The sequence below is a fragment of the Ictalurus furcatus genome, chromosome 15, assembly GCF_023375685.1.
Source record: "Ictalurus furcatus strain D&B chromosome 15, Billie_1.0, whole genome shotgun sequence".
Taxonomy (NCBI): Eukaryota; Metazoa; Chordata; class Actinopteri; order Siluriformes; family Ictaluridae; genus Ictalurus; species Ictalurus furcatus.
Genome location: NC_071269.1, coordinates 20,556,087 through 20,579,250, shown reverse-complemented (window position 1 = coordinate 20,579,250; position 23,164 = coordinate 20,556,087). Strand labels below are relative to the sequence as shown.

The following is a 23,164-nucleotide window of genomic DNA, read 5'->3' as shown; positions in this document are numbered from 1 at the left end:
TCTTGAGTGATTATTGCAGATGCCTACAGTGTGAGTAGGCCAGATTTTATGATTGTCAGAGAATTAACTAATTTATTGGTTATTTTAATGGTTTGTTCCATTATTATCTTGAATAAAGGGTGCACGGTGGCTTAGTAGTTAGCACGGTCGCCTCACACTGCCAGGGTTTTGGGTTCGATTCCTTCCGCTGTCCTGTGTGTGCAGAGTTTGCATGTTCACCCCGTGCTGCGGGGGTTTCCTCCAGGTACTCTGGCTTCCTCCTCCAAAGACATGCATGGTAGGCTGACTGGCATGCCCAAAGTGTGTGATTGTGCCCTGCGATGGATTGGCACCCTGTCCAGGGTGTACCCCACCTTGTGCCAGATGCTCCCTGGGATAGGCTCCAGGTTCCCCACGACCCTGAAGGATAAGCGGTATAGAAGATGGATGTATGGATATCTTGAATAAGGACCTGTTCACCCTTTGTCACGGGTCTAACTACAAAAGCTTCCATTTTTAATAACTTTATAACTTTTGTTTCTTATAAAGTCACATAAAATCAGTCAGTGTGGGAATGACTAATGTAAACTGTTCATTATTTGGAGGGTAAAAACTAAATGCGCTGAGCTGATATAATTACTGGTACTTTTATTTTAGGAAACGTTTCTGACAGCCATTTTTGTTAAAGAGAGACATTTATTTATACATATAGTGCACTACATATAGCATGCTAAAGTGATTCGTTCCTATGCTATGTAGTGCACCTAAGTAGTGTATGCGGCGCCATTTTGGGTTGGACCTTTGTTAAAAAACGGTCGCCGTGAACCGGAAGTTAAAAGGAGGCTTCAGAGGGCATCAAGAGGTCGCGGTGGAAGTCGGGACAGCGGCGGAGCGCATTAATGTCTGCGCACTCGTAAGCAAAGTGCGTGTCCCCTGTGTGTCCGCTTCGGGTTGCCCGTTTTTGGAATGCACCGCACGGCATCTGCGCTTGTGTTGTTTGCGAGGAAGACCGTTTAGTTTCAAACTCCGAGCTTTTCTGCGCTAGGGTTTGTCGTCGTCATTTTCGTCAGCGTTCGTTTCAAAACCAGTCCGAGCTTGCTTCATATTATCGATGCATTGATAGTCAGCTAGCTCGCTAGCTAGCAAGACGGCTAGCCCATACGGTGGCTCCTAGTCTTAGCTAGTCAGGTAGCGAACTAGCTGAATAAGTAAAAGCCGATAAAGTATCCTGTTAGTTCGCAGAGTGCTGTATATTGGCTGTTTTATAATCCTTAGTTAGTTAGTTAGCTGGCTGATTGATTGTTGAGGGAATTATTTTTTTAAAAAGAAGAAGCGGTAACACACGTGGGAGAGGCCGGAGAGAGAAGGACGGAGGAGAATCAGTGACGCCAGGAGCGGCCGATGAATTCAGACCAGGGCGGAGAGCCGCTGCAGGAGGAGGCCGAGCCGGGACTAAAAGCCCGCGGGGAGGCTGAGCCGGGACCGAGAGCCTGTGAGGAGGTCGGGGCTGCAGAGTCGGGCAGTATGGTGAGTCAGGGCCTGACATTTCATTTCTCTAATATTGGCTCCTCTTCCCCTCCGACCTCGCAGCCTTCACCGCGAAATGATAAACGAGCATTTAAAGCTAATTAAAGCTTGCGTACAAACTGCACCGTGCGACGCTTAGCCAAGTTAGCACCCGAGCTAAATAAGGCCAGGTGTTAATTTCGGCTGCCTTGCTAACCTGGTTAACACACACACACAGAGTGCTAGCTAAACGACCGTTGGTCATGGCGTGAAGGCGTCACTCGCTAGTCAGGTTAGTGGCTTTTGCTTGCTAGCCTGATTTATCGATGACTCATTTATTTTCTGCTGGGAACTTTACACCTCAAATAAGACCACAAGCGGGTGCATTTCCCTCTTTACATAAACCAGACATCAAACATGACACTTCTCATGCGGCTGTTTAATGAATTAAAACGCTAGCAGTCAGTCACATTTTATTAGCGTTATTGTTAGTATTCGCAGTCGCTTTTCACTTCAGTTTAACTGTGTTCTCTCTCTCACACACACAATTTTTTCATTCTCTTTATTGGTGTGTGTGTGAGAACAGGTTTATCAGCGACCGACCAAGTCGCACAATCATCGTTGTTTGCAATAATTTCGCTTGTGTGTTAGCTAGCTAGCAGGCTAATGTCAGGTCGGCCATCATTAGAGGCCTGTAAGAGTATGCTAATATCGATGTCCTGAGGCAGATCACACACCTCATCGATTAACCTTAATTTGACTATCAATGCAGAACATTTTTTAAATGAGTAAACATATTAAAGCTTGGACTGTGCAGCTGTAATGTGTGAATGATGTGTATATTTACTTTTTTTGTTTTTTTTTATTGAAACGGTTTGTAACCAGGCCTGAGGTTTTTTGTTTGTTTGTTTTTTGCAAAAACGCATCGAATAACTTATGCATCCAGTGCATCCCCCCCCCCAAAAAAAAACACCTTTCATATCAACTTCATATGAAAACACTGCCGAGTCTTGAATTGCAGATATATCGTGGTTAAAAGGCGATCGTATGCAACAGCTGTTCTTGAAGCGACTTGTTCTGGAGGAGGAGCTGCAGCGCTTTTTGGAGCAGGTGCCTGCTTACAACTGCACCCCCATTGCCATGTGACATGTGCCCGCTACTAAATATTTCAGCATCGCAAGCTGCAGCCGTGCTGAAAAACCAGGCTGATTATTTATTTTTTTCCTGAAATGAATTTAGTCCTGACTCGAACTTGCAGTTTGTCCGTATGGAGGTAAAAACGTGGCGTTTTCAGAGCAGGGATCGGTGCGTTTGCGAGTAAAGATGTGGACGTGGTGTAAAATATCACGAGAAGATGCTTCATGAATCTGCACTTCTGCTTTTTAACAGAGCGGCTGTGGAACAGACGTCCAGATCGCTGTGTCTCTTAAATCCTTAATGGCTTAACATCAGGACTAGTGTTGCCTGAAGTATCTCGGGTTATATGCTTACTCGGTACTCCATTAGATATGTTTCTATCCATGTATTTTTATGGGAATTTTGGAATATCTCACACGTGCAAACAAAACAATAAAACCGCTGGATGGAAACTCCAGATGCGAATAAAATGTACATAAGAAAACGTATGTGCTCATTTGAGGTGGATATGTTTGTTTTGTTTGTTTGTTTTTATGCGATAAGAAGACATGCACATAAACTAAGATGGAAACACATTAACCAAATAAATCCCTCGAGGTGCATCGTCTTGTGACTTTGCATGAACAAATCATGGGATTGGATAACTGGCTCAGAAAAGTAAAAATGGCGCAGGTATGTTTGGATCGACGACAAGGTCCAAAGATTTTTGAACGTTAGTGTGTTCAATTATTGATGTAAAACCTCAACGAAACACGCAGGTTTTCCAAGAAGTGCAAGCGGAGATGATCCTTAAAGGAAGCAAGAAACTATTTTATGAAATAATTGGAAGAGACTTAAGGCCTGTTCCCACCAGGATGTTTTTTTTTTATATATATTTTTTCAGCGCATACCAGCAGTTTTGTTTGTGTTCACACCCATGAGACACAACTGAATGAAAGTGCTATTTCACTCCCTGACAGTAGATGGCGCTTATTATCCTCACACTTTGTCCTTGTTTGTATTGCGTAAGCTTTCCCACTTCAGTTTAACCTCCTCCACTACACAGCATACAAACGATGGTGATTAAGTTTGCAGAAAAAAGTTACAAGCCTATGTACGTTGGGGGTGGGGGGACAAGTAAAATGAAACTCCATTGAATCCTACTTGATCGGCAATTCCTTGCCACAACAGCTCCCTTTTGCTACTTTAATGATCTGGACAAAATACCAGGTGCCAGTTTCCCCGGAAGTGACAATTTTATTCTCTTGAACACATGGGATAGAAACGGTGCTTTTATTTGCGAATGTTTTATGTGATATTCTAATTTTTCGCATACATTAAATTTGCAACTTGGATGGAAACATAGCTAGTGTGAATTCAATAAATAAAGGCTGAGAAGTATTTAAAGGTGTGACATTGTTGTGTGTGGGTATTTTTTTATTGAATAGTTTTTTTTTTCTTAAACATATGTGGAACGTAATAAACAATGCGTTAAGCTGTGGCATTCGCAAATGTGTATTAAGTCGCTACGCGAACCCTTTTGGAAACTGACATCCTGTCCGGCATGCTCGTTTGTGTTTTCATGGGCTTCGTGTCAGTCATTTTTATTGACGCTCTACTCTACAGGCCACTGTAGATCCAGGGTGTGGAGCTTTGTGAACACGGGTGGGAATCACTCAAATGTTGGGCCCACCTAACTGTTGCAGACCTAATCTTGGGTGGGGGGAAGGGAGGGAACAAGTCTAGGTAATCTCACCTGATACCCATTTAAATAGGCTGACTCTGTTGATGTAATGTGGAAATACAGTCCAACTGTGTGCTAATTTAACTCTGATGAGCAGAAACACGCAGAGAATTCATGTAAATGTCATGTCCAGTACATACTTCAGTCCATTTTTATTTATATAGTGCTTTTAATAGTGTGCATTGTCACAAAGCAGGTTTACTGACTTTCCAGATGTAGAATTTGACTTATCCATAATGAGCATGCTTGAGGTGGCAGTGGTGAGGAAAAACTGCGACAACACGAGGAAGAAACCATGAGAAGAACCAGAATCAAAAGGGAACCTGTGCTTTTCTGGGTGACACCAGATAGTGGGAATATAAACTATATTGTAACGACCCAAATAAGCATGATTGAATGGAGACGACGGTTACCTTTTAACTCTAGGGGCTTTTTTTATTTGACATATTTGTGTGTGCGCGTGTATAATCCCACATTTTTACCGCTCCAGCTCGTAGCGGTGGCTCAACGGTTAAGGCTCTGGGTTATGGATCAGAAAGTCAGGAGTTCAAGCCCCAGCACTGCCAAGCTGCCCCTGTTGGGCCTTTGAGCAAGGCCCTTAACCTTCTCTGCTCCGGGGTGCCATGTCATCTCTGACCCTAACTTCCTAACAAGCTGGGATTTGTGAAGAAAAGAATTTCACTGTGCTGTAATGTATATGTGACGGATAAAGGTGGTTTCTTCCATTTTCTTTGGTTGGTTCCCAAGATATAAACAAATTAGACATTTAATCCACCATGACAAATGTCACACAGAGCAACCATGTTAAGGTACATGGCATTTCTTTATATCGGAGCACCTAAACCCCGTGATGTTATTTATTTTGTCCTGATGCACATCTCTGTTTTGATCAGATGAGACATCAGTTTTTGGTTCTTGGTGTCTGCATTGATTTAAAAATAAATCATTTAGGGGGGGTCTAATCATTAATTAGTGATGTGCCCTGTTTAACATATGCTGCATGTGACTATTGAAACCCGTTCCACTCAAACACTGAAATTGCAGGCTGGTCAGACACAAAGCAGGAGGTGTGGAGTAACACGCTATAGAAAATGCTGTACATGAATGATTGCACTGGCATTTTGTGGCTTTGAGTGTAAGCTGTGTATGGGACAGCAGTGTGTATGAAGGTTATTCTGTGGTAAATTTCATCAGTGCACTCAGACTGAATTCTGCTCAGTAACTGGTTTTTCTCTCTCTCTCTCTCTCTCTCTCTGAATCACTTGCTTATAGTTCCCTTTTTGTTGGCATTAATCGAACAGTTTAGATGTAAATACTAATACGATGTTGAGTGTAGCAACTGAGACGAGTGAATTTCATGTTTGTGCTGGCTTCCCGGTGGACGCGTGTGTTTAAAAACCCGAGAACAAAAGAAGTAAAATACTTGTTGACTATGTCTTTTAAGAAGCATACGCTTTGATGGCATTATTCTTCAGCTTGTATGCCGACGTAAGCCAAAATGTATGCACCAAAATGTATTGGGGGGAGGGGGGGATTATGGTGTGTACTAGCTTGAGGGCTGAACAGAAACGAGACTTTTAAAATGATGTATGGCATCTGGCTACCTCACCTGTAGTTTAGCTGCAAACCAGACATTTAGTCGTTAATAGCCAGTTCAATTAATTTCATGCAGTGTGGAGACCAGATCTGTAGCTTTCATTTGGTATATTGTTTATGCCGGTTCACTAACAATTTAAAAATAATTTTTCAAGCGGAAGTCAAAGGTTTAAGCGGCTAATATTCAGGCTGTTCCTTTATGTACATCACACTGCTGCACTTTGTTAGAGATGTCAAGGGTTGTAAGGGAATTTTGTCCGTCTCGCGCACCATTAGGTTAAAGGTTTCTTTAAATTTGTTTCACAAAGCCAAATTGAAACGAATCATCATGATTATAGCACACTTGTACTGCTATAGTTGAGTAAGTTATACCAAGTGACTATCTTGGTGTGTAGCAGCTATTTAAAGTGCTAATCTTGATGGAGTAGCATAAAGGAAACGATCGTAACTCATAACCCGTTCAGAATTAACCACAGACTGTGCCAGATCAGTGTAGTTTAATACGTGTAGTTTCCGGTTTGATTTTGATCTGGAACGTGACTGCGATATCAGTTTATGATGGAGTCTGCGAGTCGCTGCACTATGAAGCTGATCTGTGTATGACGACAGTGACTACGTTTACGTTCACTCCAATTCCAGGTTGCTGGGACTACGGCTGCTTCTAAGGCCAAACAGACTTCATATAAAACCAGAATGAACTTTTTCACACTGTCTGTTACCCAGGTGAGGACGGGTTCCCTTCGGAGTCTGGTTTCTCTCAAGGTTTCTTCCTCTTAACATTTTCGGGAGGTTTTTCCTTGCCACCGGCTCGCTCAATTGGGATAAATTTGCACTTTTAAAATCTGTATACTGTGTTTTGTTTCTGTAAAGCTGCTTTGAGACAATGTCTATTGTAAAAAGCGCTATACAGATCAAATTGAACTGTAGTTTACATGGACAGCCATAATCTAATTATTGACCTTATTCTGAATAAGACAATATTGTGATTAAATTGTTTACATGAGTTGCTTTTGGAATATTTCTTTCATGTTCCCGTTTTACGTTATAGATCATAGGTCGATTAACGGCATTAATTATTTGATGTGCTGTACGTGCAAATAGACAACTGCTTGAAGCCATGGGCTGTGTCCGAAACCGCGTACTTACCTACTATATAGTAGCTGAGATGCATGTATTTCGCCTACCATATAGTAGGTAAGTACGCGGTTTCAGACACAGCCGTACTCTCTTTGCGACAAACGTGACCTGTCGCAAAATGCGGTGAAAACTCCCACACGATGTTAGTGTGATTAAGGTGTGTACATGTCTGTAATGCACGTCAACTAAAACGGGAATACTCCACACGTCTTAATTCGATTTGTGTTTACTTCGAGTATGACTTTAGTGGATTAAGGTAATCAAAAATTGCTGTTTACGTGCTAGTTTCTTAATGTGAGTATCATCTTAATTGGGTTAATATTGGATTATTGTTGTCCATGTAAACATACTGTCTGTGTGAGAATCATTCCTACAGAATAACAGCTTTAAAGTTTGAAACTTGCTTTCTTGTCTAAAGGAGTTTGCACCGAAGCCAGTGTGACTCGAATATAATGTGGAACACAAGATGAATGAATGTCTGGAACATCGCCTTCCTCTTTAATTTAAAGGTCACGCTGGAAGGCCTTGGTTATGTGTGTCTCATAGTGAGGAAATTAAATCAAGAAAATAGCCTCAGTTTCTCCTGAATTTCATTCAATTTGGTCCACTGAAATACTTTCCTTGCAGATGACGACTACTGGTTTAGAGTAATGTGATCAACAAAAGTCCTTTAAATTACTGAATCAAACAGTGAGACATGAGTGTTTCTGTGTCATGTATTATTGTTCATTCTTGTGTGGTATTTGAATAAGACATGCTTTTGTTTCTTTAAGCCTTAATAGTTTTAACAGATTACTTTATAATGAGCATCCTATGAATAAGCTCTTCCTGCATTTTGTGACTGTGCTTGCCCTTGCTGAACCTTCACAACCGTTTGCTTCACATTGTAATTTAGTTCTATTTATGGAAGAAGTGTGTGAGTGGTCTTTGTCCCTGTAGTCTCTGGCACCGAAAATAGTGTATTCTCTTTATTTAAAAAAAAAACCAAAAAAAAAAAACCCACAAAACACCTACAACCACACTACCATGGAACTGAAGTGGATTTAGCTCAGTTGCTTTGTTTATTTAAAAAAAAATTTTATTGAAACAGTGATGCATCATTTAAGAATCTTTATTTTTAAAACCACCATATTGAGGAATAGCATTTAATTTTTAACACTTAGCCCAGCTAGGTGCATGGCAAATAATAAATTGGGAATGAAAGTGATCTGCATGCGTGCATTCAGAGTATAATTTTAGGTACTGAGCACAGTCACTACTCCTGAGTAAAATACAGTACATACTGTTTATGTGAAGGGTTTTGGGGTTGTTTTGTTTGGGGTTTTTTTTTTTTTTTTTTACATTTGGTAATAGATTATCAAAAAAGACTTCAAACCAGAGTTGTTTAAAATGTTAGTGGTGACCATAAAAATGATAATCATTTAAGCACAGTTCATTTTAAAATTTCAAAAGCAAGCCTAGCTAAGACCCAGTTTATCAGAAGAACTTAATTTCTGTGTTAATTGCCTGAGCTGGGAGCTTGCCCGGCTCAGTCGCTGGGGAGTCTTGGGATCTTTAAGCAATAGCAAACACTTCTCCCATTGGACACAGCTGTTTGGTTCTAATCCTTATTACAGCTACGCTCTGTTTGAAGTCTGGTCAAAGTCTACAGGCCCAGTGAGCTATTAAAGAATGTGTTTAGTCATTGTTGTCAATATGCTGGAAGTCTGAGATAAGTGGTTATTTAATCAAGTAGTGCTTATAACTAGTTAGCTATCATGGGTTTGTTTTTTTGTTTATTTTTTTAAGACCATTAAAAAAAAAAAAGTTTACTATTTTATTTCTTCAGCTTGTTTTGATGTCCAGGCCTCTGGTCATTTGAGTCCAGAGTCTGCTACGATTGGTGAATTTTGATTCCAGGTGTGGTCCAGAGACCCGACTTAAACAGTGGTCTGAGCTAAATTCGAAGAACCCCTGAACGGCCTACTCGGGTGCAGAAGCGATCCTCAAATAAGTTGCTTGATTGCTTCAACTTGTCGCATCACTTCCTATTTCTACTCTTGTAATGCTAGGGAAAGGGTTGCAATTGTTACTGCTATATAAAACCTGACTTTCATACAACTGGAGCACTTTAATTAGCTCAGCTTTGTGGAGCGAGTGCTTGCACTGAGGGCAGTGTTAAAAAATAAATATTCCTGCCTGTCTCTTGCCGGACTACATTTGGGGGGGGGGGGGGGGTCTTGTACGAGACTGGCTCTTTGTTTACCGGAATTTGTGCACAATGACCTGCCATAAATCCAAAAATCACTGTCCTTCCTCGCCTGTGTTGGTTGCAAAGGAAAACAGCATCAATAAGCGGCATCAACAGATCAACCTACTCACAGATCAATACATGGTTTAGAAGGAAATCTGTGAACACAAACCTGTGTTTAAACACCCCAACGCGCAGAATTTGCTCTGGGTCTGCACGTGAGTATTCGGACCAAGTGAACACCTACCTTGTTAATCTTTGCTGTAGGTGTACCATTGGAGATTATAATTGAACTTTTGCTTTCCATAGTGTGAGTTAAATAAGCTATGCTTCATTGTCGTCATACCGTAGCAGCATTCCCCTGGAAAATGGCCCACCTCTGAAATAAGATCTAATCAGTGCTGGTTCTTTGGTGGTTGGAGAATTGGGAGCTGACGCATGTTACATGGCAACAGATGTAGTCTACAGTCAGTATCTCTTTACCTGCAAGGTAACCTTCATGGTAGCTACCTGATAAGCGTGCAGTTGCCTGATAAACTGGCAAATAAATCTAGTGCAAATTGTGATCTCCCACCTCCCCCTTTAGTATTACTCGTTATTTGTTAAAGTGAACCTATAAATTAAATCCTTTTATAGATTCCATTAATTGCATGCAAAGCCCAAGATTATTTTTGTAGCTTGGGTGAAAGGCAATGGTAATATTCAGGATTATAAAAGGGAACACTGAGAATGGCTATCTGGTTGCTGGTGTACTGTTTTATCTTCCTTGTGTGAATAGTCAGGATAAGCTTGCTCTACGTGGGCTCCAGCAGTGAGACTGCTCTTACGCAGTGAGTAATCTGCCCCGTCAGTTTGTTAGGAGTACCTCTGTGTACCATGTGACTGTTCTCTATCTAGTCTTTGGTAAGGGTTTACTACTGCTGGTGAAGGATGATGCTCAGTTTTATAGTTCGTTACAGGCTTTTTGTCTTTTACTGTTGCATGACTTGGCTTGCAGTCCAATTTTCAATGCATTTGTATACATCATTTGTCCTCATACCTGTTGATGAAGCCTGAATACTAGGTATTGCCATATAACAAATTTTCAATACGTGGTTAAGATCTCATATTTCCAGGCCGTGTGCATTACTTTCTATTATTTTCCTCACTCATCACCATTATCCCGTTCTAAGTTGTTGCATGTTGTGTGTCCAGGTGACCTCGAAGGGAGCGGGTCTGAACCCTAATGCCAAAGTGTGGCAGGAGATGCCCTCAGTACCCACTGAGGCTCCTGTGGATGGTACCGAAGCTTCCCCATGGTCCCAGTCGAACATAACTGAAGGTAACTACCAGATGTGATGGTGTTTTGATCAGAAGTGTTATTGTGGTGAGTGATAATCAATGTCCTGAGCTGATTGTGGTGTCCTCCACTCTTTCCCCCAGAATCTACTGGATGTAAAGCATACACACCTGGCTTCCCAGTTCTCATGGACAACAGCACCACGGCCACAGCAGATGGTGTCGTCAACGGCATGGACCCCTCTGACCCAAACCCTCTGACTGGGTGTAATGGTCAGTAACACTGATTTGATTAAACCCTTTTAAAAGCTTTTTAAAGCACAGTGTTGGTTGACGGATATGTGCAATCAGTTATTGGACTCTAATAGCCAAATTCTGTGCGCACTCTGCATGTTTTTCTTGTACAGAATCCAAACTGCCTGAAGATCAGCCTCTCTCTGCAGAAAGCTTGCGTGAGTCTCTGAAAAAAGAGCTGGAATTCTGCTTCAGCAGGTACGGGGAAGCTTTTAAAGGCTGTGCAGTCAATTCTCAGTGTGGGGGAGCCCAGTGTGCATGTTTCAGCTTCTTTCTCTCTGTCCGACAGGGAGAACTTATCGAAGGATCTTTACCTGATTTCTCAAATGGACAGCGACCAGTTTGTGCCAATTTGGACTATTGCCAGCATGGAAGGAATTAAAGTTCTTACCACTGATCTGGATCTTATCTTGGACGTTTTGAGATGTAAGTGTCTGCACCGCAATTAAATATCTTCCGCACGTCGGTCATTAACGTTCTGTATGGATGGCTGTTCTGAAGCTGCTCTTTTGCGTGGGTTACATTTAGCAGTTCATTCATTAGATGGCACCACAATGTGATCAAATCTAACAAGTTAGACTGTAAAAGTGACTAACATTTTCAACATTCTCATTGCTGTAATGCTGACCAGTCTTGGCAAACTTTAAACTTCACCGTGGCTTATGCAGCCTTCTTGCCAGCTGCCTGCTACTTTCATTGTGGCCACAGTTTCCTTTCTTGCTGTTCATTTTCTACATTTCCTTCTTCACCCATTCTTGATTGTTGTGCTGCCACTCGTTCAGTAACTATTTGACCCAGTCTTTTTTACACACTGTATGTTGCCAAATTTCGCCTTGTAAGGCTTGAGAAAGATAAGAACAGATTTAATCATACAGCAAATGCAATTTTCCTCAGTCTGGGAGAATGCACTGACTGGAGAACTGTCAAACTCTGTGAAATAAAATGGATGACGTGTTACAAATGGAAAAAGATTGACGGGCAAATCGTTTCTGATTAGGATCACACAGTCGCTGAAGTTGAGGCATGAACGAAAAAGGCAGAATAGGTGTACACTATGCAGTCTGGGTGAGGGCATGTCCACAAAAAAGTGGCGAGTAAATGATGAGTACGGAATAGTACACTTGGCGGTTTGGTGTTTAAGGAAAATAATCCGCGACCAGGTGGTATGATGCAGCCCCACTGTAGAGTTGATTGTTTTCCTATAACGACACGAACTTCTTTTTATTCTTGTACGACAGCAATTAAATCGTGTTATTTATTATTAAAGAAGGATTCACTGTACTTTTTGTCCATTAAGTGGTGTTTAATGCTGTAGAATATCCAAGAAAACAAGTTAGTTCTCATCACTCGTGTTGTAATCGCTATAAACAGCAGCCTTTTTTTTTTTCCTTTAAACTTAAACCAAAAAATAAGCTCCTCACCGAGAAACCACAAAGCCCTCCATCCTAAAGACTTAAATGAACAGCTTAACCTCTGATCCCGGGATACACCTTCCAAAAATGTTAAATAAAACTACACCATATCAACAATTAGACTTTTTTTCTATGCTATCTGCATGCTTTCTAATCGGTTTATTAGCCTTGGGGTATGTGGAGCATCTAATCCACAAGGATCTGCAGTTAGTATAGAACCATAAAGTATTCGAGCGAGGGCATTAATATAAACCCATGACTTGCCCTCCAGCTGACACGGTCAGAGCTATTATTCTTTAGTTAATCAACACCTTCTGACTGTTCAGCTTGAATTCGACTGTGCTGCAATATAAAAGGTGTTGATTTGAAGCCCTGTTTGTGTGCCTCTTTTTTTTTTTTTTTTTTTAAATTTGCTTGTGTTCTCCCTGCTCAGCATCTCCTATGGTTCAAGTGGACGAAAAAGGGGAGAAAGTGCGGCCAAATCACAAACGCTGCATCATCATCCTGCGTGAGGTTCCAGAAACAACCCCTGTGGAGGTATTAACCTTTATGGAAGTGTGGGGAGAATTCATGGACTTTCCGCTTCAAATAAGCTTCATTTGTACCTAATTTTGCTCCCACTCTGATTTGGGTCTTCTTATCAGGAAGTGGAGGCCTTGTTCAAGAACGAGAACTGTCCGAAGGTCATTAGTGTGGAGTTTGCGCACAACAATAACTGGTACATTACATTCCAATCGGATACGGACGCTCAACAGGTGAGGGCCTTGATATTTTTTTTTATTTTTTTTTTTTTAGTGTGTGCGTTTTGCCGTCATGTGCGTCACCATGTTTTTCATCTTCGTTAATTCACTTTCTTTTCAGGCATATAAATACTTAAGGGAAGAAGTCAAAACATTTCAGGGAAAACCCATCATGGTGAGTCGTTGTGTAAATCTGTTCAATTAGTTGTGCAAAAGGAAATTAATTGCATAATAAAACTGGCCTATTGTACTCGTGCTTTTCTTCACAGGCCAGAATAAAAGCCATCAATACCTTCTTTGCAAAGAATGGCTACCGCAGCCTGGACTGCAGCGTTTATCAGCAGCAGTCTCACACGCAGTCCCAGTACAGCTCGCCGCTCTTCATGCAGCCTATATACAACCCCCAGCAGCAGTATCTCTACGGCATTGTCCCTCCCACCTGGACTCCATCTCCAACTCCGTACTTTGAGACTCCTCTGGTGAGGCCTTCTAACAGAGTACCTATGTCTGCAAAGCAACACGATTCCTTGATTGAACAGCTGGTTTGAATGTTTGGCTTGAGTGGTTCCCCCCCCCCCCCCAAGTTAACTACATGCAAAAGGTACATTGACGGACATGTCTTCTGTTCATCACAGGCACCTTTTCCTAACAGCGGGTTTGTCAACGGATTTGGCACAGCTGCACACTACAAAACTGGTTCAAATTCTCTCAACATTGGCCGCCCTTTCAACAGAAACCGGTTTGTCGTTTTGGGTTCCTTTATCTTGACGTGCTGCAGCCTCAAGGCTTTTAGTTCACTGTTTTGCATTACACCAAGTGCAATGCCATTATTGTGCAGAACTTTAAAAAAAAAAAAAATTCTATCATTCTGATTTTCATTAATTAATTTCATGACTGTCTTGAATTTTTATTTAATTTTTTTAACTATCATATTATAAAGCTTGTATAATTGCAGAGGTGGACAAATCACAAATCCTTTACCTAGCCCACCAGGCAAGTGAAGGCTGCAGTGTTTTGGTTGCCTGGAAACTTAACAGATGAGACTTAAGTGGTAGCTTGCGTTGCGTAACGCGTGGCCGTAGCTAGTTTAAGTGCGTTAGTACAGACAGACTAAGGAAACTGGGGAGGGGACGGGTGTGTAGCCATAATCCTTATCCTCTCTTGATAAAGTTTTGATGCAGCACATTGTGTTTGCAACCTCAAAACAGTTTCAGCTCTGAGCTGTGGTGGTGTTCACAATTAAAAATATTATTCGAGTCTAAATTTTCTCCCTGTGGTTTTGGCTTAGTGGTTAGTACATTTGTCTTGCATGTCCAGGGTTGGGGGTTCGAATCCCACCTCTTCCCTGTGTGTGTGGAGTTTGCATGTTGTGCTCGTTCAGGGGTTTCCTCTAGTTTTCTCCCGCAGTCCAAAGACATGTGTTGCGTTCCAAATTGTAGTGTGTGAACGGGTGTGATTGTGCCCTGCGATGGGCTTGGTCCAAGGTGTCTCTCGCCTCATGCTCAGAGTTCCTTGGGATAGGCTCCAGGCTTCCCCATGACCCTGTGTCGGAAAAGCAGTACAAAAAATGGATAGCTGGTGTCACCAGTGCATGGTAATTAACCTGCCGATTAAAATCTTTGTCATCGGCTGATGTGTGTAGAGCGGCAGGCAGAGGGAGTAGCATGCCTTAAAGCTTCACCACCATAAAGTGTGAAAACCTTCTCCCCAAAAGTCATTAGCAAGAAAGGTTTATCTTATTACTCGGGTTGTTGAAGGTGCCTATCTGCCAGGCAGCTATGGTTTTGGAGGGGACAAACAAAAAATAACCCAGACTCGAAATCTGCAAGTTGCAGGCTAGTGATTTGTCCACCCCTTAAACTAGTTTTCAGGTGGGGTTTTTTTTTATTTTATTTTTTATTTTATTTTTTTTTAAATATACACAACCTATTAGTTTTATACTCTTTACCTTGGCTTTTTTATTGTCCCCACAGTGTCCCACTCTATTCAAGAAAGAATGTAATAAATGCCTTCAGGTACAGATGTTAAAGCTTGAAATTTTATTTGTCTAATCATCACTCCATCCTTCTCATGTCTCGGAAATAACTCAATCATCCAATTAGTCTACAGCACAAGTTTCACCCTGTTAAAACCACTATCTTGTATGTTAACGAATTAATAAACTTTCTCAATGATTTAAGTGACATTACTTTGGCTGTGAGGTTTGCATTGGTGTGATGGTGATGCCCAAATTCCATCTGAGCTCATCATTCGACTCAGTTGGCAGTCATTGTTTTTATATTGAGAATCCTCTGGCTGGTACAGTCTTTTTCCTGAATTTGTAATCATTATAACTAACCTTTTTGGTTTCTGTCGGTGTCTCTTCTTGCTTTAAGAGGAAGTGGAGCTAAGTGACAGGCTGACAAAGCTTTTCTTCGATGAAGTATCTTCCTGGCCAGTGTTTTAACATTTGACTTGAAGAGCATTAAATTATAATGTCTTGTGTTTTGGCACATCATTTATCGATTTTTCTGTGCAGCAAAAGCAACACTTTAATCCTTACGATATAAAGTGTTTTAGAAAATGAGTTTCTTTCTCTGTGAGAAGTCAGTTATCCCACTGCCAGCAAATACCTCAGTGACTAGATGCCATTCCATACTTGCTTGCAAACGCTTCTTGTATTGTGTAGTTAGTGCATGTTACCTCAGTCAATGATTCTTTGTCCCCTGTCCAAATCTTCCTTATTAAATGGCACAAGAACTATGTGAGGCTGTATCTCATGCAATCCTGTGATTTAAGCAGGAACCACGTGAAGCCCCAGACGAGGGTGAATGACGGACTGGCCTCCACTGTCCCCCCTGTGTCTGTGGTGGACGGGCTCCGCAGTCCACAGCCTCCTGCCAGTAGTAACTCAGTACTGGCCACCTCTGAGCTGAGCTCCTCTTTCCCTCACCTGACCACCTCCGCTGAGCCAAACGATGACGGCACCATGGCCGGAAGAGGACGGTATGATTTAACGATCCAGTTCATAAATGGTGCCACGTGAAGTCAGGAACTTGTTCATAGTTTGATAAGTGCTATGAAATAATAAGTGCAGTTATTGATTTAGCAATTGTATGGTTTTAAAATGACTCTTGTTAATTGTCGAAGAAATCTTCTATGTCCGATTTCTTTGTGAGCTCCCAGCCTGTTTAAAGCTGATAGTGGATTATACTGATACTCAGCAGGCGGGCAGTACCTGCCGATTAATAAACCGGTTGTTTTTCAAATGGATACTTATTGAAAAACACTCAAAGTAAAATGTCGCTGAACTTTATTAGAAAAATAAAACGGTAGTGTACCATGAAGAGGTACTTTACTCTTTTTTTTTTTAATATATTAACTATTAATAAAGTAAATAGATGTATACATTAGGGGTGGTCGGTACCGATACCACCAAAAGTACACGATAGTCGATACCACAGTGTGGTATAAAAATAAAATGAAGAAAAAAATTCAATTTAAAAACTCTCCTGGAGGACATCCTCCTCAGAGAGAGAGAGAATTTTAGTCACTCACTGTCTGACAGTGAGTGGAGGTGCACCCCTAAACACACGTGCACCCCTTATACTCTGAATGCAAGCATTAGTTTAAATTCACTGATATGGTGGCAGGCCAAAAAGATTTATTAAAAGCATGAACTTTTGAATAATTATTAGTGACATTAGGCTACATTTAGCTGACAGGACACGGGCTGAATGGCAATGCATGGTAGCCCATTAGGAGGTAGTTTATAACATTGCAATGTGTTGGCGTCGTTAACAAATAAAAGGCCATCGCAAACATTACATGGAGCATAACGTTAGCTGGTTTCACGGCAACAATGCAGCTACCGCCAACATAATATAGGACCGTCTTTCAGGTGCTTCGCCAAATTCCAGGTGTTTCCTCGCTTTGTATGAAATGAACGATAGCATCGGTTGCACATTGGAAACCGATACTAGCTTTCTTCTCTTTTCCGCTCAACGAGTCAGGTCGGAGCTAAACTTGTTAAGCTAAGCTAATCTTCTGTAGTTTTTCCCGTGTGCTTGTAGGCGTTCTTCTTCTTCTTCTTCTTCACCATTTGTGGACCGACTAAAACACTTGCGCGTATTTGCTGCCCCCATCAGGTCCGGAAGAATTGCAACCTCGGTACCTCCGTTAGACAGCAGACCCTTCTCAGCTGCTCCCGCAAGGGACGCAACCGGAAAATCTATTGTTCTGGATCTTTGCCGATAACCGACAGTTCCAGAAATCAGTTATCGGTGCTAATCTGCAAAAAAAATTGCAGCCCTAATCGCTGTATTAAACCAAACGTGAAGTGAGATTTGTTTATCTGAGTTTATAATTGACGGAATTTGCCACCCAGCAACATGTAATACTGAAGATGTAACTCTCTGTTTACAGGAGGAATACATACAGAGCGACTCGGAGGAGGAGAGAGGACGAACGAACCACAGTAATGCGCACGTTCCTGCAGGTTTTTCATCTATTCTGATATAACTCCATGCTTTTTATTGACTCGCCTGTGCACGCTCTTCCACAGAGGCCAGTTCCGCTCACTGAAGTTAAGGTTTCACCACCTAAATTTGACCTGGCTCCTTCCAATTTCCCTCCGCTCCCTGGATGCTCAGGCAGCCCGCAGGGAGAGCCAGTGTTGGAGAACCGCATGTCTGACGTGGTACGGGGTCTCAACAGAGAGAAGGTGAGTTCACGCTTGGCTCGAATACTGTGAATCCACACCCAGGAATGATTTTTGAGCTCATTTTGATGAAGCTAGGTTTGCCTTTGATCCATGGCTGGCTCATGCTCAGGAGTTCACTTGTGTGCACCAAATTTTTGCAAAATGGGACACATTTTTAAATCAATGTCAACTATTTTTATGCACATTTTGGAATATCGCATTTTTAAAAAATGCTGGGTGGAAACACCAAGATGTGCATAAATTCTAAAAATGTGTATAGAAAACTTGTGCACTCAGTTGAGCTGGGTAAATTGTTTATTCGATAAGACACCGTGCGCATAAATTACGATGGAAACGCATTTGAATAAATATAATGCGCATCAAAAAGAATCATGACTTTGCTTCAACAGATCATGTGATGGTTGTTACGGCATAACTGGACTAACCAGCGGCCCAATCTCGTTCCACAATATCTGAAATGTTTTGGTCGTTCTAAAATATCTTAGATAAAGACTGTTGTCAAAGTGGTTCGGTATATGTACCTCCCAGAACTGTCTTGCACGTCTGCGTTCCCAAAGAACAGGCTCCCACCTCCGAACGCAGGATGACGTTATTGCTTTTTGTCCGCACGCTCTGAGACGCAAGTAATTTATTATATACGAAAAAAGGCCCACAGTGGCTTCTCCTTCTGCAGCAAATCCCATTTTTCTTTGATATTTGGCGCCAGTTTATCAGGAAGTGACGTGTTTTGTTCTCTTCGACTCACTGGATGGAAATGGTGCTTCTTTCGCAAATGTTTTATGCGATATTCCACTTTTGCGCACAAGTCAAATTCGCAACTTTGGATGGAAACGTAGCTACTGACATGTTAAATTTGTCGCTTTTATTCAATGTCCAGTCCCAAGAGTTTTGTTTTCTTGCTGTCACACGGGTTTAAAAACTGTTGGTTTTTTTTTTGTTTTGTTTTGTTTTGGTTTTTTTTCCCCATGAAAAGCTCAGGTTTGATTTTTATTGTGACTTTTAACTCTTTCCAGCAGTCAGACTCGAACAAAGAATCCACTGTGAGTGCTGCTGCTCCGGCCTCTGAGGAGACGGTCCCCAGACCTGCACTGACTGCAAGCAAACCCACAGTTCACGCTGCAGATCCTGCTAGCTACAGGTAGGCCTGATAAGGGCAAGACGGATAAGTATTTATTTCCAGCTCTGTGTTAACACACACACCGTTATGTCATCCTATTTTGCTTCATGTTTTATTAGGCTTTATATTATATTAAATGTAAACAGTGTATGTGTGTAAATATTATCATACCGGGTGACTGTATGAACACGGCCACTGAAGACCTGTCTAATGCTGTTTGATATTTGTGCTTCTTATTAGTGCAAGCGCAACCCCTCAGGACAAGAAACTGGATAAAACTGAGCCCTTGGTCCATAAAGAGATGCCCGTGAACCCAAGCACCACCTCAGCCATTCCACCGACTTCGGCTCAGCCTGCTCCTGTCTCAAAGACTCCGCCGAGTCCTGCCAACCCTGCAGCCCCACAGGCCAACGCTGGCCACCCCGGCCCCGCCCCACTGGTAAATGCCTTCACTGTCTACAGAACTTGAATTGGTCCTATTACACACCTGAATCTGGATGATGAGTAACCTTCATTTCCTGTAGCCATATTGTTTGTTATGGTCAATATTGGTGTCCTACGGTATAAAAACAGTCAACAATTACTTTGTCTTAAGTTTTTCCTCAAGTCCAAATTCGTCTTGGCCAACTATGATTGTGACAACCAGGTGTATATTAAAAAAACCCAAAACTCTGTTAATACATAATCTTGTGCCTCAAGCTGCTTCTCTCTTTCTCTCTGGTGCAGGTCATTGCTTGTCACTCTCTTTTTGCTTGTATAAGACTCATAACGGTCATATATGGTATAATATGAAACGTAACAGTCTATTATATGCTTACATGTTGGTCAGGATTGCGTTGCCACCCTACTGCCATAAAAGTAGGCGATACTATTTAGCCAATAGTGTCCAGTCCACTGTATTTGTAGTTACAGGTCTTGTTTGCGTCGCTCATATCATGCTTATTATTTATTTATCTTGCATTTACTGGCCACTGAGAATAGGTGTTGGAAATGTTTTAGGCTTCAGGATAAAATCTTGTCTCTTATCTTAGGAGCCTCGGAAACTGAGCTATGCTGAGGTGTGCCAGCGGCCCCCCAAGGATCCCCCACCACCTCCTCCTCCACCACCTGTGGTCAGCCCCAGTCCCACCAGCTCTACCTCGCAGCCTCTGAGGGAGCTGCGCGTCAATAAGGTCGACGAGCAGTCGGGCAACAGCGAGAGGCCCGAGCGGCCACAGGAGCGTGGTGGGGACTGTAAGAGCAGAGAGGGCCGGCCGACTCGTGATTCACAGGGCTTCTACCGCAGCAACGGCCCTCCCAGAGCCAGCACGGGGGGGTTCAAACTCCGCGAGCAGCAAAGGCGTCCTCAGTTCACCCGTCGCACATCGCCCCAAGGAGCCTCCAGACACACTGGCAAAGAGCAGAACATCCCCCCTATATCGCCAAAGTAAAGACTTGACTAAATCCTTAATGTATGAATATATATATATACATATACATATATAAATGAATATATATATATAAAGAGATGAAATATAAGAAGTTTAAAAATCTAAAATAGCCACCTCGTTTGCCTGGAGCACATCCACAGGAAAATCTCATGAAATGACAATGCACAGACGGAGACGTCCTGGTGTATGGGCAGGGGGGAAAAATGGAAGCTAGTTCAAAGCTTGTTGAAGGAAGTCATCAAATAGGAAAAAGTGCGCTTCTAAACTTGACAATGCCCCTTCAGAATGTAACTTTATTTTTTTGCTTTCTTTCCCCACTTCCTTGACGAGGGCATTTTTACCCAGGAGGTGGTGGGCCCGAGAGCATCATAACAGCTGAGTGCTCAGTGCTGCTGTTGAGCTGAAACAATAATGGCAGTCTGCAAAGAACATATGCACTAAGAAGAAAAGGAACATGCATACTGGCATGTACCTATACAAAGATATCACTTTGACATGCAAGGATTCTACAAAATTTTTTTTTTTTCTTCCTCTTTTGGTTTTTTTTTTTTTTTTTTTTTTGACCTCCATTCGCATTTGCAGGTGACTGGGAATGCGATGTGATGGAGTGAGTGAGATGTACATGAACTTTGCTCTTTGAATGGAAGGATGTATTTTGCAGTAGTGTTGACGAATCAGTTTTGGGTTTTCAATCCCATTTAGAAAATGCAACGCCCGCTTGAGTGGATTGGCAGATAGCTAGGAACAGCAGTGAGGCTTGCTGTTACTCTGGAATTTTGCATCATTTTTGTGTGACATGGCTGATCTAAGCTCCTCGAATCAGAAGAGCTGCTGTTTAGAAACATGTAAAAGATGCGTTGGCTTGTGGAGCTTCAGTAATTATTCATATAAATCACTTAAAGAGGTCAGAGCCTGCCAATTATAATGCTGGATCACTGGTTTGCTTTTATTTCCTTCCTTCCTCCCCCTCTCTCTTTATTTTCTTTAATTATTGTTTAGTTAGATTTGTGTAACCAACAGCCTGTGAAAGATCACAATATCAGTCAGGTACATAGACACTCAAGTATTTTGTCATCTCAGTTGTTTTTGTTTTTTGTTTATTCTCCCAAAATGGCTTCTGAGCAAGCCTGTTTTTCCTGATGATCAGTCAAGTGCTTGACTGTGTTTACAAGTCTTGGGCTAAGAGGCAGAGGTGAAGCTGCTTTTGGTTGCATTTTGGGCGACACTATTCTTAATCAGGACCCTTACTATAATGATTAGTAGCTATTGTGCTTAGGTATGTGATAGTGATTTTAGGCCAGGAAACCCCAAGGCCTGTTTTATTGACTAGTGATCTCACTATGCTGTATTGTTTCAGCTGTACAGAAATGGGTTGATTTCACTGTACAAAACATTTTTCAATTGGTTTAAATTGTGGTACATCCTAAAACGGTGAATGTTTTTTGGTTCGTTCCTCCCATCCTTGAGATACAGTGCAAAGCACAACGGATGCAGGATGAAAGGCTGAAAGTATGATTTGTTGCTCTTCAAGCACACTCTTGTGATTGTGCACAAATCCTGTTTCAACAATTGTGGTTTTTTTTTTTTGTTTTGTTTTTTTTTTAAAAATGGATTTGGGTTTTGGGTGAGTATGGAGATCATATTACTTTTCTTTCCCTGGTGAAAATAAGTGAGACATTTAGTGCAGGCCATTGAAATGTTAAATGATTGAAATCACATCTCTCAATTATATTTTTTTTAATAACGCTTGGAGGGTTTTTTTGTTGTTGAACCTTGTTGCATATTGATGATCTTGGGCATTTTATCATACACCAGAGTCATTTCATGCAATTTTGGAACATCAGCAAAACCTTTTAAGAAATCTCTCTACATGCTTATTGTGTCCTCCTTGATTATCCCACAAAATGGAAGACTCGTCTTGATATTTAGATGGTTTACATCAGTAACTTTGACACAAAAAAAAGGCGTGCTCAGATCTGGATTGACTTTTGCTCTTGGCTTCTGTACCAAAACACACACGAGTTCCTTTTGTGTGTGAGTATCCGCTCCTGGACGATGACTTTGTCGCATGTGCTTTCCAAAGCAGCAACTCCGTCACCACCAGAAAGCAAAAGGAGGTGGAAAAATGAAGCAATGTGAAAGTGAACTGGCGCTGTTCGTTCAAAATTGTAATCAGAGGAAGATACAGTATTGCTGTTCAATTCATTGTAAGTACTGTGGGTTTTGTGTTTTGTTTTTTTTGTTTGTTTTTTTTGTTTTTTTTGGGGGGGGGGGCGTTTGTTTTTTTTAATTGAATTTTTAAGTTTATTTTAATCCTCCTCCCTTTCCCTCCTCACCCTCCCCAGTCTTTGTAGGCCATGTTCCTGACTTGTGTACAAAACGACATTGGGAGAGAATCACAGATTTAACATTTGTATATTTTTGAGATCTCAGCAAAGAAAATACTTGACGCGTTTACTAGAGGCTTAGTAATGCAGTAAATAAATAACGAATCACTGGGGCTTTTATTTTGTTTGTTTTTTTTCTTCTTTTCCTTTTCTTTTCATTAATGGATTTGAGCAGCTAGTGGTTTAGTGTAATGGAACAAAATGCACTAACTTGTTTAATAAAAAAAAAACTTACTGTTGATGTAATGTGAAATCATATTAGAAGCATACGATAATGACATTGATGTCGAGCGGCTTGCAGAAATCTACAGGAATAGCATTCTCTTTAATGTTTGGGTTGTCACTGTTAATTGGTTTTAGGGCTGCTGTGGCAAAGGGAAGAATTAATATAATGGATTGAAAGTGTTTGGAGACAGTACATTCTTGCTGTCTGCGTAAAATGTCATTAAAAAAAATAAATTATTTTGTTTTGGCCTTGGAGTTTCACTTTTTATTG

The 23,164-nt window shown here is 41.4% G+C and overlaps 1 protein-coding gene across 3 annotated transcripts; it reads left to right on the top strand.

Moving 5' to 3' along the window:
• Positions 1-812: 812 nt before the first annotated feature.
• Positions 813-23,148, top strand: LOC128619119 (la-related protein 4). Of its 3 annotated transcripts, none has more exons than XM_053643037.1 (17): positions 813-1,506; positions 10,503-10,629; positions 10,731-10,859; positions 10,994-11,078; positions 11,170-11,306; positions 12,726-12,829; positions 12,937-13,047; positions 13,154-13,207; positions 13,302-13,511; positions 13,668-13,771; positions 15,006-15,047; positions 15,814-16,017; positions 17,437-17,488; positions 17,576-17,734; positions 18,751-18,872; positions 19,092-19,290; positions 19,883-23,148. In XM_053643037.1, exons 1-17 carry the CDS (start codon positions 1,381-1,383, stop codon positions 20,279-20,281), a joined length of 2,364 nt encoding a protein of 787 aa, XP_053499012.1. In that variant the 5' UTR covers positions 813-1,380; the 3' UTR covers positions 20,282-23,148. The 3 variants fall into 3 exon arrangements, with proteins under 3 accessions (XP_053499012.1, XP_053499011.1, XP_053499013.1); XM_053643036.1 differs by having other exon boundaries at positions 18,748-18,872; XM_053643038.1 differs by lacking the exon at positions 15,006-15,047 and having other exon boundaries at positions 18,748-18,872.
• The last annotated feature ends 16 nt before the right edge of the window (positions 23,149-23,164 follow it).